Below are 26,654 nucleotides of genomic sequence, written 5' to 3' on the forward strand. Positions count from 1 at the left end.
ATGTAGTCTGTATGTGCTGTGCCCTTCAAAGTGAATGACCACTCTGCACTCTGTCATCTACCACACACAGAGTGTTCATGATGCTCATGATGAGCAGCCGGTTATACACATTCACTTTAAAGCGTGCAGCAAATGCAGACTATATTATTTATTTTATAATATAATATTTATTTGTATTAAATCTCAGCCTTAGTGGTTCAATTATTACACTACGACATATTTGAATTTCTGTGTTAAATGCTTATGCAATGACATTTTTATGTCAGAGGGTGTCTATATTTGGTATCGGAGCATTTTTAGTACATTCAAGTACATGAGGATAGTATTGGACATTCTTAGTTTTGGCATGTTTTTAACCTGCAATTATTTTGCAACCTAATTATCAAAGAAATTAGTTTTTTAAAGATACATGGTTTTGAAAGATACAACATTTTTGGGGCTCAAAAATCTAGAGGGGTTGGGGTGGTGCACGTGAATGAGCATAGTGCTTCTGCCTCCAACTCTCTTTGTTTGACAATGCTTAAAAAAAAAATATTTTTTTGATTTTATTGTTTTTGGTAAAATGATGGCAGTTAAGTCGAAGACTCAGTGTACTCCCTCTTTGAAAACTAGCTAATGACTTTGTTTTATCTTGACGGAGAGTGATCAATCCTCCCCAAACCCTCTTTATGGAATGGCGTGGGAGAAAGATGTTTTTATAACACAGTCAACAAAGGACGGTCCAGAACACAGCTGGCATGCTCTGAAACAGCAGAACAGAATCGAAGCAATAGAGAGGTAAATGTTGGCATGAATATGCAGGTCATGCTAAGGGCTTGCCACAGTTTTAACTTCAGATTTTCTTAACATCACAATGCATACCATTTGGGTTGGACGCCAGACTTTTTGAGGTAACAGCAATCATGGTTTGGTGCCTAGCTTGCAGTTTTCTCACCTGTGCAAACAGCGTTAGGAGAGGAAGCGGTCTATTCTCATGTGAGATCCTTGATGAAATATGTTGTGGTGGCCCTCTTTAATCTAATTTTAATGGGTTATCCTTTTATGGTCCAAAATGTCTTACAGCAAGATTTCAGCTGGATAAAACATATCTGGAAATGAACCCTAATCCACAGCAAAAAGGAAATGTATAGAACGGATAGTTCCGACTCTAAATTCTGATTGGAGGAACCACGTTCAAATCCATTGTAAAATGACAACCAACACACACCTGTGACTGCACATTCTACAGTATTAATGAACCAAGCTGCTATGTTGCTTTGCAACCACAAACATCCAACAGTGAGACTAATGTGCTATATTACTTGGCGGTAGAATGGTTCTTTCTGATTATTATTTTTATTTATAATTTAGCTGTTTATTGAACACTGGTGTATTTATCAAAGTGCTGTTACCACTGTTTTATAAAAGCAAAAGCTGCTCAAGTCCATGTGATACATTGATTTAACCAATGGTAACTAGGTGCATAAGGCGCCGTTCACAAATTATTTTTGCATCTGTATTTGCTTTATTGTTTTTCTGTGTAAACATGTGCTAGATGGATGTCTTTGAATGTTGCATCACATAGTTTTTTAGCATCGTGCAGAAGTGCCCCGTTTTTAGACCCATGCCAATTTATAAAGAACTTCAACTTTTAAAAACGTGTCTTGCGACAACTGCGTTTCAATATTTGGTCTGAACGGCCCCTAGGTACACCCCTTACCTGAGGTAAAAGCACTGTAAAACATGGCCACTCTTGGCTTATTTCTTAAATGGTCATTGCACAACCAGTGATGTCAATCTTTCAATGACCCTCAAACTCATGTTTTCTGATTTCTGTGCATAGGCTATACATGTACATGGATAACTGCACATTTTTTAAGACATGTGAAAGTCATTGCGGTTTGATAAAACAAGAGCCAAGACAGGAAGACTCGTTGGAGTAATGCTTGGAGGAGAGATAATTGGAAAAGTGTGTTGCTCTTACAGGTCTCATCTGCTCTGAGATCAGTCTTGCTCCAAAAGGAATCTGAATCTTCCAATACGTTTCCTTGAGACCAAATCCTAAACTGACTTTCAGATCTGCATTTCTGCCTGAACCAGAAACCAAAACATAGCTTAAAAAGAGCTTCTCCATGCTGTCATGTGTCTTGCTCCAAACTGTACCTGTTGACAGTTCAGATTAAAGGGGTTTTGGAAAATGCAAATGATTATGTTTAAAGACCTCTGGTCTGCTTACAGTACAGAGACAGCCAGGAAACGTGACTTTAGTTTTAGGCTTTTGTCATCTTGTCACCCTGCATGTTGATATCACACAGACACACTGAGGAAGAGCCGTGAAGTTCTCGTCCTCGGGTATGTAATCGCTTTTTCAAGTTTTCCGATTGGACGGTTATTTCCGCTTAAATCCACATGTAAGTTTAAACTTTTGTTCAGCGGGTGATTGACTGGTGAGAGGTGGTGCTTTGCTGCCATCCGAGACGCATCAGGACAGCATTTTAAACCTCAAACGAAATGTGTATTTTGACAAACCCTGTATGTGTTTTTTGAGATCCAATCACAAAAAATGTTACACCCCATTTACAACTCTATTTATCGCTGACCATTTGCAATCGGATCATCCAAAATGTGTCTTATTACCAGCTGTAAACAGGGTCTAAAATGACTGCAGCCAGAGCTAGGGAATGCTATAGAACGACTTCCGGTGGAAGTCCCACCCACATTCGTTTCCCCAGTAAGACCCTCAGGAAATAGGTGGATAATGAAAAAAACTTAGATTTTTCTAACCAGGTTGCCTTGCATTCCAATCAGGAACATGTTATTTGAATCATGTTGGAGTTACTTTAAAAAAACAATACCTTTAAATGTAGGAAAATCAAATCGAGAATAGTAAATCATCCTTAAATTTGAAAAAATAAAAATACAAAAAAATAATAGAGATTTTTATTTTTTGCCATATCGCCCTCCCCTATGTTAAAATACTTTCTTATATATTAGCTTAAAGGTGCTGTAAGTTACTTTTTTATTAAATGGAATTCAGAATTCCCAATTACCTGTAAAATATCAATGAAATAGGTGCCATGAAATATCACAACTCTCTCTGTAACAGCCCTTGGCTTGGTAAACAGCGGGAAAATAGACGGCCTGGGGAAGATCCTTTGTTTAGCCAGCCAGAGAAATTTCTGCACTTTCTGTCTGTCAATCATTCTGGGGTGCGTTTCTCAAAAGCATCTTTAGTCAACTATGGTGGCAAGTTCCATTGTTAACAACATAGTTCAACGATTTGATGTTTCCTGAAACTGTAGTTCCAATGAACATTCGCAAACTGAATTGCAAAGTTGTGGAGTTGGAACTACAGCACTTTACCTGAGGTTAGATGCATTGTTCCTTGTTGGTTTGCTGTGTTGACATCATTTGACTTCGATGAGGCTTCTGTATCTTTCATTGCATATACTGAAAACCTTTCATTCTGTCAACACTTTGACTAGGTTAATTGAAGAAAATTGCTTATTTGCAGAAAGCAGTTTTCTGAAACATCACATAAACACAAATGCAGCAGTTTAAGGGATTGAAGGCTGTTAAGAGAAAGCGATTTAACAAACACGGATTCTGTCAGAGAACACAGCTTATGTGTTCATGTTAATGCATGGGTGAAGTTCTTATTGGTTTTTGAAGAGTGCACATGTTCTATAGCGACAGCTATATATTGTTGAACCAATGTGGTTCGAACGATGGATGTGCGACATAATTACTACAGTTTCGGGAAACAGCCGTGACTAGCTAGTTAAGCAGCGAGTTACGTCGTTGTACGGGAAACGTACCCCTGTGCATTCACAGGGCAGCCCATATATGGATAGCAGGAAGCTGAGAGCATCAGTTTAACTGTTGTCCATTACAGTCAATGTACTGGAAGTTATTATTGCAAATCCGCAGCTCTTATAAGACCAATGGAATATATGGGGAGTGTTAAAAAAAACAATGAAATTTGAAAACAATCTTTTTATTTTTTTCGCAATTCCATTTGGTGACACCCATAGTGCAGTTCACTTTCAATCTATGCTTTCCAGAATAACTTTTTTTTTTATTCTAACCATAAAAAAGGGCAGGTGGTTGGTGGGTAAAAGTGGAAGCTCAACATGCCTTCAGCTCTCACATTTTGTATGTGTTAAGGGAAAAAATTATCACAGTGATGAAAATTGTCTTATGTAATGCATGTGAGCACCACCCCATCCTGGGATAAATGACTACAAATCAGTTAAATTGACAAGGCATTGAGAAGGGTTAACTTCATGCCTGAGCTGGGCAAATGCGCCTACGCTTCCAAATATCTCAATCTCGTTCTTTTCTTTCTCCTGTTTTCTGTGCCAATCTGAGAACACAAGCTCTCTGCATAGCTGAAAACATTTTACGCCCTGTATAAACTTCCAAGCAGTTTCTGGTATGCATCCAGAAAAGAGATTTGTAGTGTGATAACATTTAACTAGAAATGCCTGTCTCTTAGAACTGTACCAGGAGCTTTAATGATCGGTAAAGTTGAATTTGAGAAACTCTACTTTGTTCTCAGATAGGAACTTGAACTTGGCTCTCTACAGCTGTTATTCTGGCTGTTTTAAAACAGATGACTCAATGCCTTGGCTATCTTAAGCAAAACAACATTTACTGGGAACAAAAATTATGATTAACACGGGTATTGCAAAATGAAGATGGGCAAAATCAGACCATGATCAAATTTGGATATAGACGTCAAAATATCATTGACAGTTAAAACTGTGACAATACATTAATTAACAAGTTCCAAAACCCAAGAGTTAGGTGACTTGCATAGTGGGATGCATCTTTCGATAGTGGCACCAGCAATAATCAACATTTTTCTTGAGTGAGGAAGTCTAGAGCTTGTAGGCTGTAGTGAAAATAATGTGGTAAATGTTCCCAGGGACAGTTTCTTTGTTTTATTCCACTTGTTAAGCAGCAGGTCATGGACTGGTAAGGCTAAATTTGAATCCTTACCCATGGCTGCCACTTCCCAGAAAGTCTTTGGGCCACATGAAAGCAGAAGTGTAAGTTGATGCAAGGCTTCAGTGACAATCTTGAGGTTGGTTTGCATAATAATTTAAGTATATTTGGCCCATTTTTGCACAAATAGCAAAAATGGGCCAAATACACTTAAATTATTACACATTATCCATTGATATGGTGGGACTTTCCACAATGATTCATGTAAATTAAAATTATCTTATAAAGAGAAATGAGGAATTAAAATAATATCAATGTTTGTCTTTAAAGGAATGTTCCAGGTTTAATACAAGTTAAGCTCAATTAACATCATTTGTGGCATTATGTTGATTTACACACACACACACACACACACACACACACACACACACACACACACACAATAGACTAGTCTCTCCTTTATTTAAAACTAAAAACTAAAAATAGTGATTATAGTAATGCACTTGCAATGTAAGTGAATGGGGCAAGTCCATTATCATTGAATACATACTGTTTTAAAAGTATAGCCACAAGATGTAAATGTTATACATGATAACATGATTTTATTTTGATAAAATCCCTTACGGACCATGGGCTCTATTTTTGTAACTATCTCTTATCCAATATTCGTAAAAGCACTAATTCTAAGCGCAATTTTTATGCCAGGGCAAAGCACAAGTGGCCGTGGATAGAAATGTTTGTATTATCTGTGGGTGTATTGTATGTTAATGAAGTGGTGCAAAGTGCAATTTGCTTTTTTTCTGAAAAATATGTTGTTGCGCTAAGATGTCTGAGTTCCACGTCTATTCTCGGCACAAAGTCTAAACTCAGTTCCTGCATTTGCAGTTGGGAAATTCCATGTCGAAAATTACACATAGTCATACCTCAAACGTGAATTTTGAAGCTGTATTGAGTTTTTAGGGCTGCAATTAATTATTATTTTGATAATCGACTAATCTAACAATTATTAGAATGATTATTCGACTATTCGGGCAATTATTGCAATAATTAATCCTTAGCACTTAACCAAATATTCAGCTTGAGCCTCGTCTTAAAAGGTTGTAATAAACTTGCTTACTAACAATAAAGAGGACAAAATCATCTTTTAAAATATCTCTAAATGACATTACCTGAATTACAAGGAAAACAATTCTTTTTTTTATTTTTATTGTTTAAGTCATTAAAAAATTCACTGCAAAAAACCCTGTTGTTATCAAATGTTTTTAAAATGATCTAAAAATCCTTAAAAGAAGATGCTTTTACTTGAGAAGCAGCATATAAGATAATTAGACTTGCTTTAAGAAAATTTATCTTGAATATGTGTATTTTGAATATAAGTGTATTTTTTCACTTGTTCATTCTTTTGCCATTGCAATAAAAACAAGATATACTCATATTCAAGATACATTCTCTGAAAGCAAGTCTAATCATCTTATATGCTGCTTCTCAGGTAAACGTATCTTGTTTCAAGAATTTTTAGATATTTTAAAATATGTAAATATTAAATATTATTTTCAACATTCTCCATTAACAATTTTTTTCCCTGCAGTATAGCTTCTAAATTAAATGTATGTAAGGAGTTTTAGATATTTATATTGGAAAATATAATTTGCATTGTATAATGGGCTAAGACTACACTCTCTCACCTTTTTGGTCATTTCGATTCATCTTTAACTCACAAAAAACAAACTCCCTCTTCTTAATGTAGCTTGAATCTTTACTTCGCGATAAGATACACACCGTGACACATATATTATGATTCACTACGTCGTGAGCCATCATGTTATAATCTAACTGCAGCGAGCGAGCGCGAGGGATGAGCGTCTTCCCGCGAGGGGGTTTATCAGCCGGGAGAATTTTGAAACTCTCTCGTGCTTTTTTCACGGGACTCATATAAGCAGATCTGACCACACAGAGAAATGCCAGTTTCGGAGTTTGTGCTTATTTATACAACCCGCTTCCTTATTATTTGAACTTTAATAAAGGATGCATTAAAGATATATTGCCGGGGTGTTTTCTTTTTAGACGCTCTGACAGGCAAGTTTTGCTCAAGCAAAACGCTAGGTACGGCACCGCTTTATTTCACGTCAAGATGACACTGCTTCTATATTCACTTATGTTTTATTTTTGTTTTATAATTCCCTCATACTTTGCGATCTACATCACCTTAATCTGTTTGGAAAGTCTGGAGTGTGTCTGGACTGTGAGCTGTTCTTTCTTCCTCTCCTCAATCAAGCGTAGCTTAAGTGCTGCTCTCCTGCGTCATCATTAGCATTTCAAATGATCTCATGTTACGTTAAATGAGATCAAACGATTATTCGACTGGGGAAATTTTTGTTGACATAGACTAATCGTTTCAGTAAGTTACATACCTTTTTTTTAAAAACACATGGCGACTTCAAAACTCACGTTTGAGTTATGACTTATGTTGTAGAACAAAACGTCCACGTATCGTCAAGTAATGTTTACCACAGACCTTATATTGTTAAACTCCATTATAAAAACCCATAGTAAAATCTCGAGGGAACCCATGGCGAATTAGACTTCCAGGTTCACCTACAAATTGACGATTTGATTGGTTTTTGCCTTTTTGTTTTTTTTTTTTTTTTTTTTTTTTTATAAACGAGAGTCTAGTTTAAATATTTTTTATGGTAATTAATACAAATTTACAGAAATTTCAGCCGCTGAAAATTTTTAGCCGAAAATGGCATAAAACTATATTTTAGTTTTTTTGGCCAAAAGAGAGAAAAAAAGTGTGATAATTTTCTTGGCTGAAAATTTTTACAGAAACTGTTACTTAAAATCTGGTAACAGAAACACTCACATGGAGAAAAAGCATTATTTATGTTGAACATGAAAGTCCACATCCCTAGTAAGTAAAGTGATCACTCTCTTATATATACAGTGTTTTCCAGTGCTCCGGTATTGTGTGTTATTGTGTGTCATGGTTGTTACTGTTAAGCTCCAAATATGACATTAAAGAAGCATTAAAGCACCACTAAAGTAGTCCATATGACTTGTGCATTATATTCAAGTATCTTGAAGCCATACAATGGTTTTGTAAATCGCAAAGGATGCAAGTGAATGAGCGCTGCTCTGTTGTTGACACACACACACATAACACGTGTGTAATTCTATTCTGTCTACTCTGTTTTATAATGATGTGTTTAGGTTTAGAAAAAGTGGTTTTGGTGCATCCCTAATAATAACATTTAGAATGGAATTATTCCAAACAAAGTCTATTTTAAAATAATAATTTTCATCCCAGTGTGTCCAGAAGGTTTCGACCAAGAATTTTAATTTCGGTGCATCACTTGTTATTAAATAAATAAAACATTCTGCCACAAATGCTCATTCCTTTAATCCATTGGACGGTTTGTCTTGTCATCAGTCACTGAGTGTTGGCCTGGCCAATAGTCATAGTACAGGTTTTTAATTCCAACATTGAAATACATATGATTCTAAAGTGAGTAAGACCTGACAAAGTCTGCAGACTTTTTTCACATTTTGTAAGCCAGGTTTTGGGGAAAACATTTACTAAATTCAGCAGAATGGTTTTAAACATTGTAAAATGTGCTGTTGAAAATTCACAATTACCTTATTTTATTTACTGTGTTTGAAAATCAATATTCAGTTGTTCCATAGACTGTTGGTTGAGTTGCTATTTTTACAACACACTTTCATTTTTTATGCTACACATGACAAGAGACCCTTAAGACAATTCCAGGGGGACTTCCAAGAAGTCCAATAATGGTGCAACTTAAGCCAAACACTCTTCTTGTACAATACATCTGTAGTTTCTGATACTGAAACCATTCTGAGAGAACACAAAACACATTGCAAATCTGCTCTCTAGTAATATGCACCCAATGGCACAGTGATTGAAAAAATATTGAATAATGCATGCACATGAGTCTTTAAATGGCAGAAGTTGAAGGCTGATAATTTTCTGAGATGACTGCAGATGTTCATGTGCATGTGATTTTACTAAATGTCAGTTTTTCCAAAGTCTCTAAAATGAAGAAGGGGAGCCTGGGTTTGGCTATGCCTTCTGCCATCATCAAAAGAATCGGACGGAACAATGCTTTGTCTGAGTTGAGCTTTCGCTTTGCAGAACAGTCCAAAAGCAAGCTGCTTGACATGCGAATACAGCATGCATTTTGAGCTTTTTAAATGTCCGAAACATGACATTTTCTAATTGTCAAACATGGTCTGTATAACCCAATTCAGAATGAAGAAATATTTGTTATTGCAGTGATAGCTGTAAATGCATTTTGTTTAATTATGTGTGAAATGATGAATCCTTTGCCACATAGTCAAAGAATATCACTATCCCCTCATGATGAAAGAGCTGTCAACAGATGCTAAGCAAAAAAGGGGGTGATGTAAGAGACAGAAAAAACAAAACATGTGACATGTGTGTCTCTTCGGTAATGAATGTTGTATTTGGACAATCCAGACATTTCCATGTGTAAGCACAAAATAAAAGCCTATATAACAGCTATAATAGCCTTTAACCCAAGCATTTTTGCTTAACCCACATAAAAAGACACTTAATATAAATAAAAGTGCAATTAGATCAAACATCCTGTAAAGAATTTTCCCAGTCAGACACAAAACACGTCGTGGGAAAGGAAGTTGTTTTGCTGGACGTGTTAAACAAAGGTATCCCTTAAGGATACAAAAGGCAGGAAAAGTAAACCACAAAGGAATGAAGCTGTGACCATCTGAACTGCTTATTCTGCACATTTAACATGTACCACCCCTCTCTTGACACCCACATATGCACAGAACACAAAACAACATGGTGTTAAGGTTCATATAGTTTAACACACAGTGCAAAATAAAAAAAGACACATGATGACTTCTGCAAACTTTCACTGGTAGAATATTGTATTGCAGTGCACCATACAGTATTGTCTTTTGCCCTCCCTTGAACTCTAATTGAACCCAGCCAAGTGAGACCAAACAATGTGCACCTGGCCAATATCTGTTTTGGTGTCATGGAATGTGAGAATTTCTCAGAATAAGTCTGAGGATGTGAGTGGAAATGTACTGGCCTACTTTATTCAGGCAGTATATCTCATTGTGGAAAACATCAGGCCAACAGACCACAAAAGCATCCCTACCATTTTCAGAGTAACAGATCAAGTTGCATTTATGTATGACTGACAGTTTTATGTTGGATGCCAGACAGTTTACCAGCTGTAAGATCAAAGACCAGAGATTACAGCAATAACTTACAGATAACTTTCCTACAAGTTGAGAGAGAGAGAGAGAGAGAGAGAGAGAGAGAGAGAGAGAGAGAGAGAGAGAGAGAGAGATTGTATTCTTTGTTCACCAAACGTGCAAAATGATGTTGAATTATCATATTGAATGAATTATGACTTTTACTTACTTGTCAAGAACAAAATACAAGTCGAAGGCGCCTTGACAAGATCTCTCCTCCTCCACATCTTCTTGAGCTTTGGCAGATGGAAACGTGACCAACAAAAGTCCAAATAAAACTACACCAAGACACATTTTTACTTCAGAAAGTGCCATCCTCTCTTATTGAAAAAAACAAAAACAAAAAACACCAATCCTCAATATAGCGAACGCCCATTCACGTTATCTCCAATAAAGAACATGAAAAGAGCCTCTGTTGAGATCCTGAGAAAAGGATGCACACAAAGAAAAGATTTGCGGATGTTGACGCAGTCCTTACATCAGTAAGCAGTAACTCCAACCTTGAGCTGCTCACACTTCCCTTTAAAACCCGCTCAGGGTGTAAGAAAACAAAGCTATTCCCAGTATTTACAGTACAGAAAACTGATGTCCAGGAAAACCACAACGAAAAACGGTGTCCAAAGTCAGGTCCTTGTCTAAATATAAAAAGGTCATGCCGGTTTCGGCACATATACACTCTAAGTTAAGTCATTTGAGTAAGTTAAGAATTGTTTCAGCGTGAAATCCACTTATAAAAGGCCAGTTATTTTTTTTCAAGCGCTATGTTTAATGTAAATGTGCAAAGCAAAGACGGGGTCGTTTGTGAAAAGAGCACAGGCTCAGAATTGAGAGGAGCTGGTGTCATATTTCTACCCTTGTAGAAAAAAATGGGTCAGTTTCTCTTCTTCCTCAATTCCTTAAGGATAAGCAAAATATATGTTTTTTATTTTTTTTATTTTATGTTTTCGCCCCTCTCTTTTTTATGCCCTGTTTGTCTGCTAATGTTGATGGCTTCTTCAGAAAGCAAGAGAGACACAAATAGAAAAACAACACATGGACTTTCATGTTCTTGGATAGTCTGCATTTTTAGCATTTTGTTGAAAGTTCATAAAGATTAGGCCTGGGAAATGTATTTACTAAATCCCTTATATACCACCTATACTTGTATTTTTTCTACGAATTAAATGATGACCCGCCATGAAATTAATTTAGCATTATTTGTTTCTATTTCATTTTAGAGAAAAATTTCGTAGTTTCAAAATGTTTCATCAAGCGTTTTCTTCCATGCACTAAAAAGCCTCGTTTAGATTCGTTCAGGAGATGACGACCAGTGAGAGTCGTTCATCACCGTCTAAACATGTCTGACTACAAATGTACAAAGGAGAGACTCCGGAAAAAATAGTGTTTTAGCACATTAAGTATTTTCTCCACAATTGGCAACAAAGAAGATCTATTATTTTGTCACGCGATTATGGACTTGGAAATGTATTCGTTCACTCAAAAGGTTCATTAAAAAACACAGAGTCGTTCACGTACGTCACAACCGAAACAACACTTATGTGAACAGACAACACACCAAAGACTCGTTTAAACCAGACGTAAGTATTTGTTGGTACAAAACTACATTTGGAAGGCTTATATGAAAATATTTAAGCTGAACTGACCGCCTGTCCGCCTGTCTTCAACATGTTTTACACTAAACACTCCTTTCGGAATTAACTATGTTTGGAGTTTACTACGATAAAATTGCTGTTTCATTAATTTGTATGGGATCCGCAAATGGTGACTAACTATCGTAAGACGCTAATTGACCATTACGCACTCTCCTATGGTAAAAGCGCGGAGGCTGTTATCTCTACAAATAATAGAATCTCTGGCTCTGGGCATGCGTCCAGCACTAGGAAGCCTAATCAAGCTTGTCCAAATCATATGATTGTGCCAAGAGACTGCAATGGCAAGATACAGTTAAAAAAAAAAGAAAAAGAAAAGAGAGAGAGAGAGTTATATTTTGGTTTGTTCTTACACAAAATTGATTAGATTGTTTAAGAAGACATGGATTAAACCACTGGAGCTTTATGGATTTCTTTTATGCTGCATTTATGTGTTTTTTGGAGCTTCAAAGTTTTGGTCACCATTCACTTGCATTGTATGGACCTACAGAGCTGAAAGTCATACACATCTGGGATGGCATGAGGGTGAGAGAATTTAAATTTTTGGGTGAACTATTCCTTTAATTGACAGATTCTTCCTTTATAGGAATAGTTCACCCAAAAAGTTTTTTTTCATGTAACTTTTGTATGCTAAAAAAGCAGCATATCCATAGCGCAAATGTATGATCCAATGACATTAGCACAAACAAAAGTATTAACATAGACAGAAGCTAACAATTACTGTGTAAATGTTGCAATGTAAATTACACATCGTCTACATATTTTTTTCTCAGTTTATTTCTCTTTATTTATTTATTTATTTTTGTGAATTACATTATGATTATTATGACCCTTGTGAAATTCTCTTTAAACCTCTTGTGAATGGGGGCCATACTCAGTCACTCCAACTAGATATCAGTCCAAACTAGAATGCAATATGGTTAATTATGTCCAAGCAATATAGGCCTAATGACTGTGACTACACTAAGTACTTTATTAGGCCAGTACACCTCATGCTTACAATTTGACACATTATACTATTGTATTGTGGGTGATCCCATGAATGACCTTTTTAAATTTCAGTATTGTGAAAGTCTTCTGTCTGCTTACACAGGTCTAAATGGATTTGCTTAACAGCATAATGCTGTAGTCTGCTGTTGAATATAGTAGATATGCTGCCATCTTTTGGCTGAACTAGTGTTAAGTGTTCGTTTCATAGCTGTGATTCAAGGAGTAAGTTTGAAAGCAGTTATTTAAAGCAGAGGTAAATCACCTGATCAAAATAAAATGTGAGAGTCACAAGAGGCTTTTCAGCTCTTCTGGAATTGGTTTATGTGGATTAAACCTGTTTTAGTGCAGTTGGAAAGAAGTCTCTTCTTATTCTTTCAAACACATAACAATTAGAACTCTCTTCATATTGCATTTATTTAGTTCTATCATTTGGTTTCAGACAGTACATCATTAATTCCCAGTTTTCCTCAAATACACAGAAAAAAGGAAGTTTTAAAGCTTCAAGGTGCTTTTCAAACAAGACAAATTTGTGAATATCCATCCGTTTTATATGAGGCATAACAATTTCATTTGAAGTTTTGAATTAATACAAGCATAAACAAATTTGAATGTGCACAAAGAAAACTAGAACACAAAGTACCAAACACACATATTCAAGTTCAGAACAGGCATACATATGAATATTACTTTTTAAGTTATCAATCATCAGTTTTAATATGCTGTAGGGATGTTCATTTCCATCATTACCTCCTCTACCAAGTTGCTTTAGATTGGATGGGTTAGAAAGAACTACATAAGAAAAATAATACAAAATGTTTGAACTAGCATGGATACATGCTTTCTAAAAATGACCTTAAAGATCTAAACAGTATTATAGCCTCTTTACAATATGTCAATCTAAATTGCTCATATTCGACAACATTTGGCTTCTATACCAGACCCAGATTATTTCTGACCAGCAAAATACTTGTTGAGGATGCCCTTTGCTGTGTCGAGGGCAGCGTCAGCAGGCACTGGAATGTGAGGGGCAATGCCAGCACCCTCCCAGGAAGGGCCCAGAGAAGTGTCTGAATGGCTGTTTGGAATAGACAGGAAGGTATCGCTCTCGCCCAGGCGGAAATTCTCTGGGGGATGACAGCTTCCACTGGTTGTCTCACCAATAGTCATTGCATGTCCCAGCCTCTTCATGATAAAAACAAACTCCTCAGCAGCTCCAGCGGTCACACCACTGGTGAGGATTAACAGGCTCTTTTTGCTGCCGTATCTCCTGCCTAAGCAAAGCAGAAACATACAGTTAGTTTTGCAATTATGCATTGATAACTGTATCTAATTACAACCAAATTCAGGGCATTGCAGATTGTAGGTAGAGATCAAACAAGCTAGAACATTCCTGCAGTTGTTCTACACAATTAGTAAAGTGATGATTTGGAAATGTGGATCAACAGTACCTGTCAGTTTTGCAAGGGTTAGGACATCTCTTGTGGAATTGGAAGGTCTGTCAAACAGGTGGTCGAGCACAATTAGCTTGTCTTCATCAAAGAAGTATGAGCAAAAGCCAGCAATAGAGGAAGTAGGACCACCAACATTCTTCCTTAAAAGAAAATTGTTATGATGGATGTCATTGGCATGTGTATAGATTTCAGAGATGAAGGAATTAGGGATGTGCACGAGTAATTGACTAATCTAGTAATTGTTCTGCATCAGCTAGTCGACTTTTAAAAATAATACTTGAGTATCGCAAATTGATTTTCCTTTGCACATTTTCCTGGTGCTGAATTATTCTGTACTTCAACTCTGGATCTCTCACCAAATCTTACAGTTACAATTGAGTCCACTTGGGTGGCGCTGTGGAGATGTTTTGTTGAGGTGTTATGAGAGAAGGAGGTATGATGGATTCTTTGGTGTGTGCTTTTAACAAGTGTGGCAATACTTGTAATATTTTGATTCTTATTGAATTCTACTCTGTTGGTTGTCAGTTCTAGTTGGAGTCATGCATACCAATGGGCAAGGATCTGTTTTTATGGTGGAAAGGAAATGCGAAACGGTACGAGAAACTCTGAAGCTTATCATACTGGAATGTGTGTTAATTCTCAGGCAGAGCAGATTTTATAAAAAGCCAACTTTCACCAATTGTTTTTCTGAATAATAATGTGAAATGATAAAAATGTGCATTACTCTAATGCTGTCAGTATTCATTTCTATTTAAGCTTCAGGTGAGTGCAAATGTCTTTTTTTTTTATTATTATTTTTGTTTTTTTACTGTTTTTTAAAAAAAAAATCATTTAAAACAAAGAATAGTTTGAAGAAGTTAGCTTATTTTGGAACTGTTCTTGGCAACATTTATGAATAAAACAAAATATAAATTTCACATATATGTCATTCTTAATATTTTTAACTGACATTTTAATTTACGAGTAATCGATTAATAGTTTTTTGTGGGTTAGAGTTCTCGACTACAAAATTACTCGAAAACACCCATCCCTAGGAGGAGTTCAGTTAAGCAGTACTGCATTTGCTTCAGAACTTGATAGATTTAACAACTGGATTTATAGTACAACAATCACCTCAGATCAATGATCGGTGCATCAGTGTCAACCACTTTATTCCAGACGTGTTCCACAATGATCTGAGCGACGGCAACAACATGCTCAAAATCTCCAAACATGTCAAAGCGAAGGTAACCAATGTTATTTTCAAATACATCAGTGTGAAACGAAACTTTGATGAGCTCAATGAATGTCTCTGGTGTGGGACTCTGGAAATCAATGAGAAATGTCCATTTAAAATGTTGCCACTTTAGTCAACAACCAACATCTAACGTATATACATCTAAATTGTGACTAGCTAATATTTCCACTTACAATGCATAAAGTAGTTCCTCACAAATGAGTCAGATTTGAACCTAAATCTTTTGGATGTCTTACCATTGGAGGTAGTGCAGGGACGTTGCTAGTGGTCTTCAGGCACTTGTCCCCAGACAGTTTTAGGAGGTCAGCAGAGAGCTTTGTTTGCAGTTCTTCTTTTGTGGAGATGAAGTTGTATTCCCCACTTGCCACAGCAACCTCCAACTTCTCAGCAACATCAACCCCGACACTTGGAAATGCATAGTTGTCATCAATCAGTGTGGCTGCAGCCTGAACCAACCCTGGGATTTCAGCACGAAGCTTAATGATTGCAATTGCAGTGTCAAGGGCATCTTCTGCAGCAACTTCAACATCTGGTGCCACTCCATTGATCTCCCAGCTCTTGCCAGTGATGGGATTAACAGACTTAGTAACTGGCATTGACACATAGAAGTCAGTGTCACCAACCTTGATTTTGTCAATCTTTACTGTTCCCCCAGCTGTGTTCTTTCCAACGATGGTGGCCCTCTTAAGGTTTTTAAGGCAATAAGCAACGTCTTCTGCAATCCCAAGAGTGTTATTGCTGGTCAGAATGATCAAGGGTTTGGAGGTTCCATACCTCTTGCCCAAGAGGGTGGGCATGGACCACAGCTCTGTGGTGGTGTCAGAGGGGCGATCATATACGGAATCAATGTGGATAAGAGGTTCAGAATCAGTGAAGTAGGACACAATGTATGGAATTCCGGAGAGCTCACCACTCACCGCAGAGCGAAAATCAAGAATCATGGAAGAGGTAGGGAGGACTTTGTCCCAGATATACTCCAGCAGAAGAGGCCCAACTTTCTGAGCCATCTCCTCTCAAATAATGTGCTGAATCTTCAGGTAGGTAATGTTGCCATCCAGGACCTTGACTCCAACAGTGCCTTTGATCACTGCAGCCAGGTGCTCTGGTGGGATGTCAGGCATGGCTGGAGGTACTGCAGGTACGTAATCTGGCTCATACGTAACTTTAACTCTGGAATCACCAATTGTGTTTTTAACCCCATCAGTCAGAACACTGGAAAGGGTGGCAGGATCTGGAATGCTGAGGATCTCTGTGTTACTGCAAGCTGCTTCAGTTGCCTCTTCCATACCAGTGAGTTTTCCTGGTGAGCAGTAGTTATCTATGAGAATTTTTGCCATATCCATAATAAGTGTGGGGGAGAAAGCACAGTGAGCCACATTGCTGAAGATCAGAAGTGATGCTAGTAGAACTAGAGCTCGAGCCATGTTGGCCAGTTTCTGGTTCCTGCTACTACTGCCCAACTGAACTCTCTTCCAGCAGAGAGGTTTGTCAACTGAGACTGCTTCAACAGTCAGGTTTCTGTTAACACACGCATAAGAGGCTTTTCCTCACAATAAAACCTTAATCTCATTACCCAAAGTTCTTCAGGAAGAAAATAACAAGCTAAAAATGTGTTACATATGTACAAAAATCAATGTAAATACTTCATGAAAATATATGTTGTTTATTCATTTTGTGTGCTTAGAACTTGGTATTTAATTGGATTTGTTTTGTAATGAATATCTAATTTTTAAAAGGTTAATTCATCTAATGTTAATCTCAATGTTTACAACTAAAATACAAAAGTGTGTAAAGGAAGTATTTACCAATACAGTATATAATATTTTCAGGAAATATTTACTGATACCTATTATTTTAAGTCTTTTCAGACGTTTACTGGAATATTTCTGTACCTATATTAGAATACCTATTTTTCTAACATTACTTGTTTGAGTATAACAAATACGTTTTTAAAAATTAAAATGTTCCCTGGTGTTCCTGGGAAAAATAAAAAGTTATTCTTTATTCACCAAGATATTAAAACTATATTAATCTTTTTTTAATATAATTTTTATTTTTTTTCTTTAGTTGCAGGATAGTATGAACACAAAACTAAGGGAGAGAGATGGGAAACAGGGTCAGGGTGAGCCTACAGCTCTGATGTATGTCAGGGTCAGATGTGTTATCTTATGCACCACAGCTCCAACAAAAGCTATACTAATCTAACACAACTTTTTTTTATTTTATTTCATATAACATTACCATACACATCACACAAATATAGTTTGATTGTTGCCCTTTTTTCAGCTAAAACATTAAAACAAGAGCAAGTTAGGGCAAACATAAAACTAGCCTAAAATTTAAAATCCTTTTAGGATTATGGGGTTTTACTGTGAAAGATGCTGAAGAATGAAGCCACTACTACTATTTCCCTGAATCTTGCCTCTGGTGCCTTGCACCAATTATTTTTTGGGCAACAGTAAGTGCATCGCTTGCCTGAGCTGCTATATGTGGCTCAACTCCAGATACACTCCACACTTTTCCAGTAACTGCACTGAGAACCGCCTGGTTGGGAATGGAAGCGTACAGAATGCTATCCCCAATTTGATATGTCCCACTTGAGATGGAACCTCCGACAGTGGGCTCCCCAATTACAGTGGCCCTGTTCAGGTCTTTCATTGTTCTAGTAAATATTTCAGCGGCTGATCCAGTAATGTGACTTGTCAGGATATAAATATTTTTCTTAGAGCCGTACCTCTGTCCTAACACTTCTGGAAGGGTCATAACCTTTGTCATAGTTGTGGTGGCATGATCAAAAATGGTGTAGAGGTGTCTCAACGATTGTTCATCAAAAAAGTAGGTGCAAAGTAATGGAATGGCTGTGGAATAGCCTCCTCTGTTATAGCGAAAATCAATTATTAGCACATCTGTGTTTACCAACTTGTTCCACACAACTTTGATGAGCTGGGGGCCAATTGCTCGCACGACTGTTATGTCTTCCATCATGTCGAATCGCAAATAACCAATATTCCCAGACATTACCTCGGTTTTGAAGAGGGTATCAATGATGAACCCTGCCTCTTCTGGTGAGGGGATTTTGGGAACGTCATGCAGTGACTCTGGTTCAATTTCACAGTAGAAAATGTGCAGCCTGTGATCACCAGTGGTCTCTTGGAGATCCGTAGTCAGCTGAGATGCAAGAGATTCATAGTCAACAACTGAGCGATACAATCCCTCAGTCATTTTGGATCGTAACAATCTGCTCACTTTTGCAGCAACTTCAGGTATGGTGTAATATGCCTCCAAGAGATCGCCTGCTTCTTGCACCAAAGCCTGAATATCCTTGTGAAACTCAATGATTTCATGAACTCGCTCCACTGCATCGTCTGCGAGCACTATGGCATCAGGAACTACACCACCACCAAGCCAGCATTCACCATTTACATCAATGAAATTTTTGACAGGGACAGTTATGGCGAGGCTTGTGTCTTCAATGTGAAAGGTCCTTGAGTGAAGTAATGTTCCAGAGGTTATTTCCCCAATAACAGTGCCTCTGTGCAGGGACTGCATCAGGTAGGCAAACTCTTCTCCAGCTTCCGCGGTGTAATAGCTTGTCAAAACATAAATACCCTTTCTGGAACCATAGTAAGGCCCACTGATGTTGTGTAGGGTGTGAAAATCAATGGTCATGTTTCGCATACTGTCATAGATAGAAAAGAGGTGAATATTTGATGAGGGGTCAAACAGATAGGATAGCAGAATAGGCAAGGCCTCAGAGGATCCGCCAGTGTTGTAGCGTAGATCAATAATCAGGTTCTCTGTGTCTTTGATTGGTTGCCAGACCTTTTCTTTGATTTGATCCTCCAGTCCTAACAATATTGTGGGCATAGGGAACCTGTCGAAACGGACATATCCATTGTTTCCAGAAAGAATTTCCAATTTGAATAGTGCATCAATGAGGTCATCAAAAGATGAATATTGTTCTGGCATTGTGTCTCGTTCCTGCCCATTCTCAATGATGACAGGCGATCTTTGCATTACCTTGATATTCAAACGATGGTCCTCAAAGACTGACTGCATCTCATAATTAAGTTTTGCCGCTAAGTCCTCCTCGGAAATCACTGTAAAAAAGTCTGCTTCAGCAATCTGATTTAGCAAAGCTGGGATTTTATCTCTAAATGAATAAAACCGTTTAATGATGTCTGACACTCTTTTTGTTATTCTCGGTATTGCTTTCCTGACAGCAATGAGGGACTTGGCTTTGGCAACGCCTTCCTTTGGGTTGACAGTCACGGATGGTGACACCCCACTCACCTCCCAGCTCTGCCCTGTTACAGGGTTAACAGATCTAGCAACAGGGACTGTAATATAAAAACCAGAGTCCCCAAATCGTAACTTTTCAACCTTAACCGACCCCCCTGCGGACCTTTCTCCAACAATGACAGCTCTTTTTAGATGTTTTAAAATGTAGGCAACAGCCTCTGCTGCACCTGCGGTGCGCTTGCTGATTAAAATGATCAGGTCTTTTCTTTTCCCATATCGAACCCCAAGGAGAGATGGCATTGTCCATAACTCCTTTGTAGTGTTAGTGGGTCGCTCGTAGATTGTGTCTATGTGCAAAAGGGGTTCAGAGTCAGAAAAAAATGAAACAATATATGGTACACCAGACAGTTCCCCAGCTGTGCTGAAACGCAGATCCAAGATAATTGCAGACGTATGGGCAACCTTCTTCCAGATGTTGTCATGAAGGAGGCGTCCTAGTTTTGCCGTAGTCTCCTGACCTATAATACGGTCAATCCTCAGGTAGCCGACATTTTTGTCCATCACCTCCAGTTTAACAGAATTCCTGATTAGCCGTATCAGCTGTTCAGTGGGCAGCGTCGGGAGTGCAGGTGGCATGACTGGAACATAATTAGGCTCATAAGACACGGTCAGTCTGGGGTCATTGAGTGCACCTTGAACACCGGCAGTCAGAACAGCTGCCAGCGTTTTCCGATCGGATATGTGTAGGATCTCTCCGCTACTTATAGCTTGTTGGATTGCCTCCTGCATACCAACTAGATTCTCTGGGAAGCAGTAGTTGTCAAGCAGAACTTTAGCCATATCCAAGACAAGTGCATGCTGAAATGACGCATCGAGGACCAGAACCTGACAAACGACTATTATCAAGGCATAAGCCTTTGCGGTCCTTGCCATCTTTTGCTGTGATTGTTGAATTGTGTCTATGCCAGAGTTTTTGTCCATTCATTTGATGATTAATGAAGAGGTCCTTGGTTAGATGGCACTCTGTTTTCTCAGCTAGGTTTTTGACGACAACAACAACCACATAAGAGGCTTTTACTCTAAATAAACCTTTAATCGCATTATCTGCAGTGCTTTAGAAAGACGATCACAGACAAAAATCAATAATTGAAAAAATTGCAGAGTGTATGAAAATCTCTAAATACACAGCAGCGTAATGACATGTAATTAATTAAAAAAGACTATATAAATAAAAGCTCGCTTAATAAATCTTAGACACACAAATTGTTTTTTGGGGAAAGCAGAATTATTCATAATATTGGAGACAAAATTGTTATTAAATTAATTATTATGCTCCTTTACTAATGTTTTGGCCCTTCTTCCATCATTAACTGTTTTTGAGACTGTGAAAGAATTCTGCAAAAAAAAAAAAAGAATAATAAAAAAAAACATTTTAATAAGGATGTCCAGATACCATTTTTTGGAGAAAGAGTACAGAGAAGTACAGATACTTCCTTTTTGGTACTCGCAGATACAGATACCTGTTTGTTTTTTTCTGAATTTCATATCAGCAGTTTATTTTGATTTTTTCTAAATGAATGAATTCATTAAAACAATACATTTTCAACATAATATTGTATTATTTGTATCAAATGAAGTGCTTTTATATAGAACCTCAAAACACAATCCAAAATACAACATTTAAGTTACTTTATTGCTTAAATATAATTAAATTACAACTTACAGTGAATATTACATAACTATTCCGTAGTAATATATTCCTGTCATGCTTTTTTTACATTTAAATTTAGTTTTTATTTTGGAGGAAATCCTTTCAGTGTCTTTGTTTTCCCTTTCTATTCAGTTCACTTGACATTGCTGTAAGCACTATGGGGAGTGTCCTTCTACACAACATTGTTGAAACCCTTATACAATCATGCCAATTCTCTGATTGGCAGTGGTGTCTGAACCCCACCCATTTAGGCAAGCAGTCAGCCTATATAAATGGGCGCTCAGTCACCATTTCTTCAGAATTTTGTTCCTTCAAGACTGCAAAATTCGTCTTCGTCTTGGAGCCCTCTCTGCTTCGCCGTCGAGATAAACTTACAGCGGACGGAAATTCTCAGCAAGACACGAACAGGATGACTCATCACCTGTGGTCAGCACTTGCACCGAGAGACTTACGAATCTACCCTGTGTGTTCCGGTGAAGAGTTCTCCACATCGCCATCAAAGACGCTCTTGGTAAATGGGTTCTTTGCTTCAGATGCTTATCTTTGATCAACGTGGCACTTCATTGAATCTCCTACCTGCTTCCCACAGCGCTTCAGCTGGAGTTACTGTATCCTTTATATATACAGTATATATAAGATCACGAACGAGCACGTACAGACCATTCTTCGGTGTCTGTCTCAGTTCAAACTGGGGAAAACATTGCCACTGAAATCATTTCAGAGAATGCTGGGTTTTATAGGGGCATCATCCGCCATCATACCATTAGGTCTGTTACACATGAGACCTCTCCAGTACTGGCTCAAGCCACAGGCGCATGTGCATTGCGGGGACTCGCCACTGTCTGGCTGCTCTAGCACCATGGACAATACCGGACTTCTACCAACAGGGTGTTATGCTGGGTCAAATTTTCAGGAGAAAAGTGGTGACCACAGATGCATTCAGCACAGATTGGGGCACGGTGTGCGATGTACGCCCGACTTTCAGCACCTGGACAGGTGCAAAACGGGCATGGTACATCAACTGCCTAGAACTACTGGCTGTCTTTCTAGCTTTGAGAGCTTTTCATTCTGACATTGTGAGTCACCATGTTCTGAGTCGTTCGGACAACACAACAGTAGTATCGCCAGGGAGGACTCTGATTGCCACAGTTAATGAGCATGACACAACGCCTCCTCCAATGGAGTGGCCATCATCTCCTCTCATTGCGTGCGACACATGTCCCGGGTCATCTGAATTTCGTAGTGGATCTGTTGTCATACCAGAGAGCATTACCAGGGTAATGGAGACTTCATCCTCAGTCAGTGATGAGTATTTGGAAAATATTTGGAATGCCCACTATCCCTTTTGGTACTCCATGTCCCAAGCCCTGTTGGGTGTGGACGTGCTGGCTTACAAATGGCTGACAAAACGCAAGTATGCCTTTCCCCTGGTGCGCCTCCTTCATTCTGTCATCAGCAAAGTCCAAGTGGATATGGAATCAGTTCTGTTAATTGTGCCGAAATGGCCCAATCAGTCCTGGTTTCCGGAGATGATAGAAATACTAGTCAACTGACAACTCATGCCTGGAGTTTGGTCCAGATCTGTCAAAAGTGTGTGAGACCAATTTCTTATTACGGGTGAGCTACCTACTATAATCAACACAGCCACCTAATTATATGCTGTTGAACTGCTCCTTTAAAAGTCATAAGCACTCCCATTAGAAATAAAACCTAGTTTTCCAACCATGTTGTGAGAGGGTTAATAAAACATTCTGTGTATACAGGTGCATCTCAATAAATTAGAATGTCATGGAAAAGTTCATTTATTTCAGTAATTCAACTCAAATTGTGAAACTTGTGTATTAAATAAATTCAATGCACATAGACTGAAGTAGTTTAAGTCTTTGGTTCTTTTAATTGTGATGATTTTGGCTCACATTTAACAAAAACCCACCAATTCACTATTTCAAAAAATTAGAATATGGTGACATTGCAATCAGCTAATCAACTCAAAACACCTGCAAAGTTTTCCTGAGCCTTCAAAATGGTCTCTCAGTTTGGTTCACTAGGCTACACAATCATGGGGAAGACTGCTGATCTGACAGTTGTCCAGAAGACAATCATTGACATCCTTCACAAGGAGGGTAAGCCACAAACATTCATTGCCAAAGAAGCTGGCTGTTCACAGAGTGCTGTATCCAAGCATGTTAACAGAAAGTTGAGTGGAAGGAAAAAGTGTGGAAGAAAAAGATGCACAACCGAGAGAACCGCAGCCTTATGAGGATTGTCAAGCAAAATCGATTCAAGAATTTGGGTGAACTTCACAAGGAATGGACTGAGGCTGGGGTCAAGGCATCAAGAGCCACCACACACAGACGTGTCAAGGAATTTGGCTACAGTTGTCATATTCCTCTTGTTAAGCCACTCCCGAACCACAGACAACGTCAGAGGCGTCTTACCTGGGCTAAGGAGAAGAAGAACTGGACTGTTGCCCAGTGGTCCAAAGTCCTCTTTTCAGATGAGAGCAAGTTTTGTATTTCATTTGGAAACCAAGGTCCTAGAGTCTGGAGGAAGGGTGGAGAAGCTCATAGCCCAAGTTGCTTGAAGTCCAGTGTTAAGTTTCCACAGTCTGTGATGATTTGGGGTGCAATGTCATCTGCTGGTGTTGGTCCATTGTGTTTTTTGAAAACCAAAGTCACTGCACCCGTTTACCAAGACATTTTGGAGCACTTTATGCTTCCTTCTGCTGACCAGCTTTTTAAAGATACTGATTTCATTTTCCAGCAGGATTTGGCACCTGCCCACACTGCCAAAAGCACCAAAAGTTGGTTAAATGACCATGGTGTTGGTGTGCTTGACTGGCCAGCAAACTCACCAGACCTGAACCCTATAGAGAATCTATGGGGTATTGTCAAGAGGAAAATGAGAAACAAGAGACCAAAAAATGCAGATGAGCTGAGGCCACTGTCAAAGAAACTTGGGCTTCCATACCACCTCAGCAGTGCCACAAACTGATCACCTCCATGCCACGCTGAATTGAGGCAGTAATTAAAGAAAAAGGAGCCCCTACCAAGTATTGAGTACATATACAGTAAATTAACATACTTTCCAGAAGGCCAACAATTCACTAAAAATGTTTTTTTATTGGTCTTATGATGTATTCTAATTTGTTGAGATAGTGAATTGGTGGGTTTTTGTTAAATGTGAGCCAAAATCATCACAATTAAAAGAACAAAAGACTTAAACTACTTCAGTCTGTGTGCATTGAATTTATTTAATACACGAGTTTCACAATTTGAGTTGAATTACTGAAATAAATGAACTTTTCTACGACATTCTAATTTATTGAGATGCACCTGTATCTATATGGTTCATATTGATCCCAGACTACATTAATTTCCATCTGGGACTATTCATATACACTTAAAAATGACTTATAAGTCTGTGCCTGTGGCCTGTGACTCCTTATGAATATCTCTATTTAATGTTATAACTCTGGGAGTGTAATATCACGTAGTGCGGCATGATGGGATATCGTTCCCAATAGTGCTTACAGCAATGTCGAGTGAACTGAATCGAAAGGGAACATCTCCAGTTACACATGTAACCTCGGTTCCCTGAGATGAAGAGAACAAGACACTGCAAAAGCTGGCCGCACTACTACTTTTATAATACGAGTGACTCACTCTTTTCCCTCAGTCAGAAAATTCTGAAGAAATGGTGACTGAGTGCCCGCTTATATACTGTTATATACTTATATACCTGCGCCTAAAGGGGTGCAGCTCAGACACCATTGCCAATCAGAGGATTGGCGTGATTGCATAAGGGTTTCAACAAGGTAGTGTAGAAGGACACTCCCCATAGTGCTTACAGCAATGTCTCGTTCCCTTCATCTCAGGGAACCGAGGTTACATGTGTAATCGGAGACGTTTTTGACAGTGGATTCTCACCTCTGGATCGGAATAAATCAGCCTCGAAAAGGTACTTTGAAGGGAGAACAATCATGATAGCCATGCTGTAAGATGCACTGGAATGCACCCGTTATTATCAAACCGCACAATATGGATATTTAATTAAATAAATGTGTAGTCTGTATGTGCCTCATGCTAAGTGAATTAGCGCTCTGCTTGCTGTCATCTGCTACAAACAGCAATGCTCATGATGGTGTTTTCCGTGTACAAGACAAGGAGCTTTAAAGGTATGAGCAGCCGGTGTTGGCACCACACTCCACACATTGACTTTGAAGTGTGCAGCACATGCAAACTATATATTTATCTCATAAAATCACAGCCTTTGTGGTTTAGCACAATTTGCGGTTTTGGACTTTACACACTAGGACATACCATGAATTTAATTTGTGCTCTGAATGTTTACGGAATGACATTCATACGTTAGATGTTATCGGTTTTTGGTATTGGAGCATTTTTACGAGCAGGAGTACAAGTACAAGAGCAGGTATCGGACCCGATTTTGATACCAGTATCGGTACTGAGACATCCCTAATTTTAAACAATATAACATTGCAAACAGTCTGAAAATCTGGAAATTCGTTATTGTTGTGAATTTTTACACATTTTCTTATGGATTATATTCCTCTCTGCCTTGTTGTTGGCACAGCATAGGAGTACAGCAAGCGGAAAATAAGGTCAGGCTTTTAAAAGTAATGTCTCGGTCCAGGCTAATGACATACTGTAAATCCACAGGTTAACAGGTGACCTTTCAATGAACACTGAGACAGGCAGCAATGCCTTTTGTACACTTGAGGTTTCTAGGACTTTCAACATCATCTTTAAATCTCATTACACAAAAATGCAACAGACATTTCTTACCCAGGAAATAAACTCAATACCGGTAAATAGAATTTGGTTGTATAATCGTCAGTGCATTATAAATATTTTCTGAAAGAGGATCACTTGAACAACTAATCTGGCATCTAAAACTGTACATTACATGCATTATACAGAGACTGAATTGCCATTCCTTTCTGGTATTTACCTAAACAAATCAAAGCATTACTGTAAATATTTATAAGCATTCAAATTTAGAGGCCCTCGCTGCTTTTACAGGATGAAGTTATGTAACTCCACACTCAACACTAATTGGTGCTACACTGTTAATCTTGCTTGATCTTGTAATGCTCTGTGTCTTATGCAATTCTGTCTGGTGATTTCATGTGGTGAATCAGTGATTGGAAATCT

General features: G+C 38.2%; 3 protein-coding genes across 3 annotated transcripts in view; all 3 read right to left on the reverse strand.

Annotated features, from left to right (window-relative positions):
* The window catches only part of antxr1c (ANTXR cell adhesion molecule 1c), a 50,285-nt gene extending 39,258 nt beyond the window's left edge, over positions 1-11,027 (reverse strand). The window contains exon 1 of the mRNA XM_051667420.1: positions 10,367-11,027. Coding sequence (XP_051523380.1) covers positions 10,367-10,512 — 146 coding nt within the window. The 5' untranslated portion in view covers positions 10,513-11,027. The remainder of the gene's footprint in view (positions 1-10,366) is intronic.
* A 2,214-nt stretch (positions 11,028-13,241) lies between these two features.
* Positions 13,242-20,790, reverse strand: LOC127423497 (retinol-binding protein 3). The gene is made up of 5 exons (XM_051667847.1): positions 17,961-20,790; positions 15,761-16,000; positions 15,401-15,591; positions 14,285-14,427; positions 13,242-14,107 (listed from the first exon to the last, which is right to left on the reverse strand). Exons 1-5 carry the CDS (start codon positions 20,745-20,747, stop codon positions 13,782-13,784), a joined length of 3,687 nt encoding a protein of 1,228 aa, XP_051523807.1. The 5' UTR covers positions 20,748-20,790; the 3' UTR covers positions 13,242-13,781.
* On the reverse strand, positions 16,533-17,219 carry LOC127423496 (retinol-binding protein 3-like). The gene has a single exon (XM_051667845.1). It carries the CDS (start codon positions 16,946-16,948, stop codon positions 16,538-16,540), a length of 411 nt encoding a protein of 136 aa, XP_051523805.1. The 5' UTR covers positions 16,949-17,219; the 3' UTR covers positions 16,533-16,537.
* Positions 20,791-26,654: the final 5,864 nt, after the last annotated feature.

Source organism: Myxocyprinus asiaticus, chromosome 32 (assembly GCF_019703515.2).
Source record: "Myxocyprinus asiaticus isolate MX2 ecotype Aquarium Trade chromosome 32, UBuf_Myxa_2, whole genome shotgun sequence".
Lineage (NCBI taxonomy): Eukaryota > Metazoa > Chordata > Actinopteri > Cypriniformes > Catostomidae > Myxocyprinus > Myxocyprinus asiaticus.

Excerpts from the sequence above, each read along its gene's own strand:
- LOC127423496 (XM_051667845.1), bottom strand. The coding sequence starts at position 16,948 with ATGGCTCGAGCTCTAGTTCTACTAGCATCACTTCTGATCTTCAGCAAT.
- LOC127423497 (XM_051667847.1), bottom strand. The coding sequence starts at position 20,747 with ATGGACAAAAACTCTGGCATAGACACAATTCAACAATCACAGCAAAAG. Across the intron at positions 16,001-17,960 it reads TTGCCCAAAAAATAATTGGT|CTTCGTGCTGAAATCCCAGG; the intron begins GCAAGGCACCAG and ends GCAATCATTAAG. Across the intron at positions 14,108-14,284 it reads AACCCTTGCAAAACTGACAG|GCAGGAGATACGGCAGCAAA; the intron begins GTACTGTTGATC and ends TGCTTTGCTTAG.